The 10,671-nt window shown below is 30.3% G+C and overlaps 1 protein-coding gene across 1 annotated transcript in view; it reads left to right on the top strand.

Moving 5' to 3' along the window:
- The window catches only part of LOC106461037 (sushi, von Willebrand factor type A, EGF and pentraxin domain-containing protein 1-like), a 42,976-nt gene extending 34,509 nt beyond the window's left edge, over nt 1-8,467 (top strand). Inside the window, exons 13-15 of the mRNA XM_022387857.1 lie at nt 1,507-1,554; nt 6,449-6,521; nt 8,173-8,467. Coding sequence (XP_022243565.1) covers nt 1,507-1,554; nt 6,449-6,521; nt 8,173-8,467 — 416 coding nt within the window. The remainder of the gene's footprint in view (nt 1-1,506; nt 1,555-6,448; nt 6,522-8,172) is intronic.
- The last annotated feature ends 2,204 nt before the right edge of the window (nt 8,468-10,671 follow it).

The following is a 10,671-nucleotide window of genomic DNA, read 5'->3' as shown; positions in this document are numbered from 1 at the left end:
ACGAACATATTAAGGAGGGGGCAGTGTTGCGTCATCGAGATCACGTGACAATTCTAACGCTCTCTTGTTTTTAGAACTATCCCGTATCTTGGCGAATGGTCTAGTATTTGCTAGATAGGGTAGGCTGGTATATAAAAGAGTAATTACAGTGAGTAATTGAACTGCAGTCAGAGAGCACGAGAGACGTTACAGCATTTGTTTAGCGCAATTGTTGAAGTTGAGTGTATCGGTAAAGTTATATTTGAAAAGAATAAACCAGTTTTTATTAAGAAAGAACTTGTGTCGCTTAAGTTTCGTCGGAACAAAGTTACGGAAAATCAATTAACAAACGGAGACGTAACAATAGTTTTGTTTTCAGCTATGCTGTCAAGATATTCACTAATGTTATAAATGCAGTTTATAAGGAAAGTATAAATGTAATACAAAACAACTTCTTAAATTTTTATGATCCAATTCATTTTTAACTCTGCAAAAACTAGAGGTTTGTATATCTGATATGTTGACAGATAAGGTAGTGATTTGTTTCATGAAATGAAAGAGGTGAGATGCAGTGTGAAAATTTAACTATTATTGAAGTAGCACAAAGAATTTGGCAAGTCATGCTGATGGAAGGATGATTGTATAGTACTGAAGTTGAAATGTAAAATTAATAATGGAGATAAACCATATTTAAATAGAGAAAGTAATAAATTACTGTATTTAACAAAAAATAAAGATGAAAATATGTTTTGCTGTAACTAGAGTTAAACAACATAAGATCAGCAGGCACTAGGAAAACAAAATGAACAGCAACAAGGCTTTGCAGCAACTTCTGGCTCTCTTAGATGAAAAATTTGAATGAATCTTTTGTGAAAGAAACAAAAATGGATTCACAGTACATATTTTCTCTGTAACTGCCCAATCAGAAAGCACTAGAATGCAGAAGTATCTCTGTTTTGTGTAACAGTTTGAAGGTAGTTTTCACATGGTGAAACAGAAGATAAGTTCTTCACTAGACAGTCTACAAATGCAACACCACGAGGTGAATTTAGCACATGACCTCAACTGGATTTATAATGTTCCAAACTAGTACTTGTCAAAATTCAAAAGTTTTGTGGATATGTATACTATGGGAGACTTAAGGAGGAAGTAAGGTATGGGGATTTGTATAATATGATACAATATATATTAGCTAGCACTATGTTCAAATGAAATAGATATAGAACTTACTAGATGGTGACTGGATTATTAAATAATATTTCCTAAACAATAATTTATGAACGTAAATCATTCTTTTCAAACCACAGGTTCACGCATACTACATTGATATTGGTCATTAAGAACTTCAGCAACCTCCCCTATTTTTGATACTGTATATGTTCATTTTAATGTAATGCAGTATTGTATGATTTAGTTTAGCAAATATAAGTGTGATTTATTTTCTGAAAATATTTTTGCCATAAACTGTTCATATTTCTTTTTCTTAATCATGTGATTTTTTTTACTGTTTTTCCTATAAATATACAGACTATGACAACCAAACAGGGGCCAAGCTGGATACATCTAAAACAATTGGTAAAGTCCTTGTTACTTCATAATAATAATAGTATTTAACTCATATAACAATGCATTAATAAATAAGAACTATAGACCAAAATGTTTTCTTTGAAATACTTTGTATATTGACTGAGGTAATTTGTTTCTAATTAGTACTGCATCATATATTATTAAAATACCACATTTTAGTAAGAAGTGTCATGTTTAACTGCTGGTGCTCCATTTGATAAGAGGTTATGCTCACATTAATAATCACATACTATAATGCTTTTGATAATGGTGACTTTCGATATACTTCTGATTGAAACTCCACCTCTCTTGTAAAGCAGCTCAAAGAAATGTTTAATTAACATTTCACAGCGCTGCTGGTCATAACATATGGTATGGCATTGTACATTATCAAGCTGAATGAGATATGGATAATGTAGTTTCATCAATGCAGATAGTGTAACACTACCCAAAAATACACGGTATGCTTAGAATTACATAGTTCTCCCAACTATTACCAATGAATCAAATCAAACTACATAAAATTTACACATAACATGACACCACTCTTCGTGGTTGAGATGACACAGTTATATTAAATGGGTTTTGAAGATTGCTGTGAAACTCAGTCCATTCCATATGAGGCAAACAATGAATAGCATAATTTGCTGCTCTAAAAGCTGGTTTGTCATTGTTCTTCACTCCAGTTATAATGATCAAGACTTCATAAGAGTCACTACCTTAAATTCACAGCTATGATGAACAGTTTTGAGGTCTGTAGCCTGTCCATAAAATCCAACAGAAAGGAGCTCTCTGTGCAATGTGATTATGAACATCTGCAGTATCAAACCCTTGTTAAAGTGCTGGGTGATTGATTTAATGTGGTTCTGTAGTTTCATTTAACAATAGGTTTCAATAGCAGTGATTAGTTATGAGCAACTGGGCTAATATTGCATCTTAATGTGTCGACTGGTGTTTCATCTCTTCAGCACATTACCCATATCTGCTCATACCATCAGTTCTGCATCTTCCTCTTTAAAGGTCTATAAACTTGTTTCTTCATGGCACATTGATCTCCAGCTGGTAGTGTTTATACCATGGAATTCACATGCAATTCACATTGTTAAAATGAATGACAATTTCACAACGAAATTTTTGCAAAGCAGAATTACCCAAACAGAGGATCTAGGAGTAATACCTTAGAAAAATTGAAAAATTGTATATTGTGAGATGAACTATCATTCTTGGTAGTAAGAAATTATTTGTTATCAAGCACAGAAATTTTCATAGTTTTAATACATTTTGTAACTTTAAGGTTAATAAAAAAACATTTTTGAAAGTTAATTGAAGTATGAGTGCCACTTTAGATTCCACAATTTGTGCCAATTTAGGCTTGTTTCCTGATACAACACATTCGTAGATTAGGGAGACATTTTTCACTGAAAAGCAAAAGTAAGGTTATTATTTTTCAAAGAAGCAGTTGTAAAAGTTTGGCAGTTTAACTTGCAGGATCAGTCTACCAGTCTAATTCAACATCAAAAATTAACTACTTTTAGACAGATTAGATAACTTTTTGTTTGATGATAAATACTATGACATAACTACAGATGTACAAGAATAAACTGTATAGAAATTGGTCTTTCACACCCCTTTTAATGAGCTTGGCATCCTTGCAGTGAAAGCTTCTACAAAAATAATACAACTATGGTAGAAAAAAAAACCTTAATTTTTGAAACTAAGCTGATATCAACTTTTTATAATATGAAAAAAAAGCAAAACTAATAAGATGGAGCCACCATCCTACAGTTGTTTCTGTTCATTGCCATATATTTTGCAATTCCTTTTTCATTCATGTATTTTTTTAATTCCATCCTTCCTATGATTTACTGGCCTTTCCTTCTTCTCTTGCTGACTATTGGCAGTTCTAATGCTCATGGGCTATCATATTAGTGGAAACAAATATATGATATTGAATAAGTTGTTGTTTCTTGAGAGAAAAGAAAAACTATTATTATAATAAGAAAAAATAAGCATAGATTTTAGCTCTCAAACCTTGAGTGGGTCAAAGTGAGCATGTCACAACCTCTTAAATTCAAAATTTTATTAAACAATTTTAATATCAGTTTATGCACATGTCAATAACTTGACATCAAAACACAATTGGTACTTCAACTATTAATATTATATAAGTTTTAATTTCTAATTTCAAAAGGAAATATGTAAATAAATTCTCAGTCTTCACTTTTCTGTATCACATGACATTTGTTTACTCCAAATTGTTAATTTTAAATGTTCTTCTACCACTATATAACTTCTTATCTTTCCATGGGATTTCACACTTATACTATAGTTAGCTCCCAGACTTCCAGACATTTCTCAAATCTTCATACTAGGTGTGATCTGTCTCTGTAATATTATAAACTCCATGAACTTAGCAAAACATTTTTTCACTAGTGAGGTGAAGTGGGATATCAATATTCCTGAACACCCCAGTTTAGAAAAGTTTTCTTTCCTTTAAAAACTAAATCCCTGCTAAAATTACAAGTTGTAGCCTCCAAGCTTCTTGCTTCATTGAGATTATATACATGTAACAACATGAAACCCACATGCAATATTGTCTCTCAATAAAGTGTCAATAATTCTTTGGGACATTTGCTATTGGATTATTTCTAACCAGTGAAAAGATAAGAATCCAGTTTACATAATGTGGTGAGGTACAAGCTGTTGAAATAACCCATTTTGAATACTTTGGTATGGTTTGTCTTCATTTGCCAGTCTTTGAACCAGGTATATAAATTATATAACTTAGTTAGAAACCCAGATAAATTATATTTGTTTTTAGGACATTTAATTCTATGTTGGTGGCATTATTTCATATTCTAACTTGCATACTACAATTTTAAAAAGTAATTTCTGAAATCAATTTTAATGTTACTAAAACTTAGACCTAAAGTTTGATGTAGACTTCTATTGTATGAGTAAGAAAACTTGAGAAGGGTAAGATTTCAGATTTAAGTACTACATTTCTTGTTTTTTATGGATAATTTTTATTGGTATAAAAGTAACTAAAGAAACTTGTTAGGTTAGAAAAGAAAACTTAAATAAACAAAATACTGGTGTAACACATGTTCGGTACAAGTGTGATTGTGTATTTCAACACTCATGCTGGTAACTGGAATCTCTATTTACACAAAGCTGTAAGGCTTAGTAAATAGCACTATTGCTGTCCTCTGAAAGGATCTAAATATAACTGTAAAAAAACTAAACTAAATAAAAAATACATTAGTTTTGGCTTTAACAATAAGTGGTATGTAACTGTCTATTACAATGTGCAGTCACTCTAGGAAAAAAAAATAGTTTATATTTTCATAGGTGGTTACAAGGTCATTCAAATGAATCAAGCTCTTATACAGAGTTAGGGTAGAAAATTGAACAGATAAAATATAGTTTTATGGAAAAAACTTTTGATATTCATTTAGTAAGGCTCTAAAGGTTATGCAAATGACATTTGAAAACTGTAAGGTGGAAATAAGTATTTTTATTCTTCGCGTGAAAAATCACCTCACGCTCGAACTGACTGAGTAAAGGCTTCATAAATTCACAAACCAATCTTTAGTGAAAATATGTAAAGAAAAACTCAATTTTTTTGCAATGTGTACAACATTTCGTAGAATTTACTAAAAGCGTGCTAAATTTGGTAAAGATACACTTATTACATTAAAAGTTACAGCTTGTATAGTTTACGGTTACAAGGTTGGTTAAAATGATGAAACTTGAACTCTTCCAAATGTTAAAGGGTTAAGATATGATATATTCAGTTTTGACTGTTAAAACAAATGAAAACATCTTTGCTAATCCAGATATAAGAATTTATAGATGATAGTTAATATAAATCATTATATATATTTATTAAATTTATTGTACTGGATTATCTTGTTCATACATGTGTGTGTCTGTATTGTAATCCTTAATTATTCTTGTATATTTTACATGCACACTAAAAAATTAAAAATGGTTATGAGAGAATCCCAAAAAGGGGTCAAAGAACTTTTGTAACTCTTAAGTGTGACTAAAAATATTTCATATGGCAATATGTATTAATACATAAGAAGATGCTCAAAACAATAACCTAAATTAAGATTTCAGGACTGGATTCACAGACTTGTATAAAAATTTGATGGATATGTAAAGAATAACTCAAACTAAGTATACATATATATGTCTGTGTGTGTGTTTGTTTTTTGTTTTTTTTTATTTTTAGGACCATTAATGGGGAATCATGGGGCTTTTAATTATTTTTGTATGGGCTGCACAGATTTACTTGAAATTGACAATAATATATAAATGATCATTCAAATTCAGGTGTGCAAATATTTTGTGTTGTTGGTTACTTTACTAGAAATCTATTATTATAATACTTAATTCTTGTCTGTCCTGAAAATGTGCATGCATCTTACTATAAATGTGCATGCACATTCACTTCATTTTAATGAATATAAACAAAGGATGGATGTAAATATACTTTAATTTACATATTCTTCAACAACATATTAAAAGTTTATCAAAGTTTTAAAACGGTCTAATGTTAGGTCATAGAATAACATTATATGTTTATGTAATGATAGAATTAAGTATGGTAAAGTTTAAATTTAACTAAACTAAAGCAAAAAACGTCCACAAGTTATTGTATTAATTTATCTCTAAATACAAGCAGTATGTAACAAACACTTAACTAATGGTAGGCCTAAGGCAAGTAGATTTTGATGTCTGCTATTAAATTATTTTGCATTATTCTAGAACTCCTGTATTTAAAGATATACTGTTGCAATAAAGATACGAATTTGAGCAAAAATATTTCGCGGGTCTCTGTTTGTGTACATATATATATTGTACAGATTTTTTAATTGTATATGATTTATTATAGGTATAGCAGTAGCTGTTGGATGTGGAGCTCTTCTAATACTGATCATTATTATTGTTGTAGTCTGTTTAAAAACGTAAGTATTATTCCAAAACTTTATGATTTATAATATATTCCCATACTGTTTTTATTAAAATCCTTTAAGAATGATTGATCTCTACTTGGAATGTTAGAATGTTGACTGTTAAGTAATAAAGAACTTTATGCTAAAACAGTTACTTTTTTACCTTGCCAGTAATGTACAAAATACGAAACATTTTAACATATATATTCATGGTTTTATGTGTGTTGGTATAATTATTCTAGTCAATATAGAATTATGTTGACAACATTCATCAAACAAAATGGTAGTTTTGTTGCCAAAATAAAAAGAAGAATAGAAGAAACAAAAGTACTGTACTATTTTCTGTTTACATCATTTGCTCATTACACATTAATATTCAGGCTTATTACTCTTCTCCAGAATTAAGTGGTAAATATTTTGCAAGAACCTGAACATTATGCACCTCTAGGATTGGTCTGCAAAATTTTCAGTACCCCCTGTCGTTGTTCAACTTCTATAAAAAATAAAAATGGTGCAAGTATTCCTTTTCATAGTGGTATGAATGTGAAAAGGAATGTTCAGTGCACATGCACACTTTTGTAAGGTGTGGTTTTCAGAAATTTAAAATTGCTTGAATATGGTTTTCAAAATTACCTGAATTTTGCTGTTATTCAACACTAAGGGAAGCAACTTCAAAAAGTAAGTACACCAAATGCAGTAACAAATGTTAGACTGAGTGCCTACAACTCAAGCACCTAGCAACCACAAACAGTGGACCCTTACTTTATCTCTCACAAAGTTTATGATATTAACTCATGTTGTTATCTTAGAATTAGTATATAAATCCAATCTGTGACTATTTAGCTGAAGTAGCTACCTACTTCTTTTTAGTTGTCAATAAATATTTATTCTTTAAATCGTATCACATTAGTAGTGAATGAGAAAGAACATCAATTGGCAAAAATAAAAAATACCATTCTCCCATTCATATGGTCACTTTCATTCAGAGAGCTCATTTTGCATATCTCAGCTCATAATTAGTGCTGTCTAGTGTTACTCTTGCTTCCAGCTCTTTCTCACACATTGTCATCCTTAAAGGATACACACTTTTCAACCACAGTTAATCTACTTGTTAATATGTGTGACATTAGCAATATCTTGATCTGCATATTATCCACTGTATGAGTTGCTCCCTTTTAAAGTTGTAGTTCAACAACAATGATCACAGTATATAAGTTTGAGTTGACATAACATAGAGAAATACATGAAATTCATCCAAAATTGTCCTTAATTTAATTCATGCACTGTAAAATTGAATTTACATTCAGTGTAGCTCAGTAATAATTCTTAGATATCATCTACTGTTTGCGTAAAAGCAGAATATTGACTTTTTTCAACAAACATTTTTGGATAAATATATTATGTATTAATACTTTTGACATTATTAAAAACCATTTCTTCAAATTATCATAAGCAGCTTAAAAAAATTATGATTTAAGTTATTTTTATGATAACATATATAATGAAATAACTTTAAAGGATCATATTTGCAGTAAGCTATTTAATCAGTAAAGTCAGATTTTTTGTTGTTTTTCTGCAAATCATTTGGTACATATGTATATAAAGTGTTATTTTCTGTCCTTGAAATTCAGAAATTTGAATATGAGCTATTATTCTTTTTTAGGAAGAAAGCTAAACCTGTGAAAAATGTAGATGTTCAAGGACAAGAAGAAAAGGATGCCACAGTAACCCCATATTCTAGGTTCAGTATAGAACCAGAAACATCTGTGGACAACTACAGTACAAATGAGAGTGGAGAAATTTACCACCACAATAATACTCTTGTAACATACAGCAGTCATCCACAAACTAAATACACAAACATTACTGTTAACGGAGAAAATCTTGCCCTCCCTCACAACATTGGGAGACAGAGCAGGAGGCCCCAGTCATTTTCGATGCAAACCTACCCAGTGTAGCTTAATTATTTACCTTTGTGAGTTAATTTTGTGTTATTAAGTAGTAATATATATACATATATATTAATTTATAAAAATTTTTATGAAACATTAGTTCAGAAACTTTCATCAGATGATGTTAGATTAACATATCTTTCCTAAAGTATAGTATTTGGAGATGGTAGATTAAATATTTCTGGTTCTCTTAACCTATCCAGTATATAGTGATTAATAATTAAATTTCTAAGTTAGTCATTGTTTCACTCCATCTATTTCTTTAATTATTTATCACAGCAGTGGCTCAGTGGTAAGTTTGAGTGCTTATACACTATCATTCAGGGTTTGATACACATGATAAGCACAGCACAAATAGGCCATTGTGTAGCATTGCACTTAAACAAACTAGTTGATTGTTAATCTCTTTATTAGATGCTTTATTGGTTATTAGTTTCTATATGGTAATACTGTTCTTTGGTTATTAGTTTCTACATGGTAATACTGTTCTTTGGTTATTAGTTTCTATATGGTAATACTGTTCTTTGGTTATTAGTTTCTATATGGTAATACTGTTCTTTGGTTAACTAATATGTGAAACTGTTATTCTTATTACAGTTTATGATAAATTGCAGCTATCATATTAAGTGGTATTATAGATCATTTAATAAAATGAGGTTATTTCTGTTGTTAATATTATTATTATTATTATTATATATATGTGTATGTTTGTGTAGTATTGTCCACTTGCATTGTTTTATACAATTATTGCTATTAATACTGTTCTTAATACATAAGTGTGGTTGTTTTTATTGTAATTATCACTCATTTATTTGCAGAGTTTTCAAACTAACATTATTGTACACATTTTATAAGGCTGTTATGGTTATAACTGTACTTAACATAATCCACATATCTATGTTGTTTTTGTTGAAAAGATATAATTTCTAAGTAGTAAATGGCTAAAAGATGTTATTGAAATGGACAATGTAATGATGTTCCTGTATATCATCATCATCATCATCATCTCTATTGCAATTCTTTTTGTAATAATTGATGCTGAATCTACTTTACTGTAATACAGAGCTTATTAGTGTAGGTACAGGAACTGTTACTTCTATGATAGGTTCAGTTCTTTTTTTTTCTAGGTCAATAGTGGTTATATGTTGTTCACCACTAATACCAAATGTCTATTAAGTGATTTTTTATTCTTCTGATGTGGATAGATTCTTAATCTGTTTGGTTTCCTGTCTTTAGCATTTTTTTACCAATTCCGCAGCTGTTTTAACCAACATGGATTTCTTTTTCTATAACATGTTTGGAGGTGACCATTACCTAGGATTTCTAGAGTTCTAGAGAAGCCTTCTCAATAATTCCTCTGAGCATGTATCTCCTCCTGCCATGAATTATGCACCTACCTTCCCATGACTATAGAAAACTTCACAAAAACTTAAATGAAGAAAAACATTAGGCATTGATATACAGTAATTGACACTCCAAAAGAATACTAACTTGAGGGCTACTAGAATGATACCTGGGATAAAAAGGTTATCATACAAGGAGAGGCTAGGATCTCTAAAATTGCTTTCTTTTGAAAAAAAAGAAGAGGTAGAGGGGATTTGATTGATGTGTTCAATATTATTAATGTATTAGATAATTCAATGCATCATCTTCTTTTTGTATTTATTAGTGAGAATAATAGGACAAAGATACATATAAATTTTAGCAGGGTAGGAATCATCTACAGATTAGTTTTACTTTTCTAGCAGGACTGTTGGCCTTTGCAATATAGGATGTTTTCAGGTGTGGTGAATGGAGTAAATTTATGAAAAGGTTAGATAAATATTTAAACTATCAGAGGTGGATTTTAGTATTTTCTTAATTAGATGAAACAGCTTCACTGGACCATCTGGCCCCTTGTTTTCCTTTAAATGTTATGCATTATGTATGTTATAAGCATATTCCTTCTTACTGCACATATGGTTAGCATTAGCTTTGCTATTACTTCTACCACCATTCCATTTTTAGATATTACAACTTTGATAGAAAACACTGCTTAAAAAGTATCTTTTGTTATTTATGTAATTCACTGATTATGCAAACTTTTGAAGGAAAGAAAAATTTGAGGGCATGGGTCGATCAGCATGAAGCTTCAAGACAATGATATACAGCCAAAAGGTGTTACCATGTTCGTGCCCTAGAACTTCTGGCCTTCCAATGTGCTTTGGTTC

This window comes from Limulus polyphemus, unplaced genomic scaffold (genome assembly GCF_000517525.1).
Source record: "Limulus polyphemus unplaced genomic scaffold, Limulus_polyphemus-2.1.2 Scaffold885, whole genome shotgun sequence".
NCBI classification, from domain to species: Eukaryota; Metazoa; Arthropoda; class Merostomata; order Xiphosura; family Limulidae; genus Limulus; species Limulus polyphemus.
Note: the sequence above shows the minus strand (reverse complement) of the source record. Positions and strands in the feature narration are given on the sequence as shown.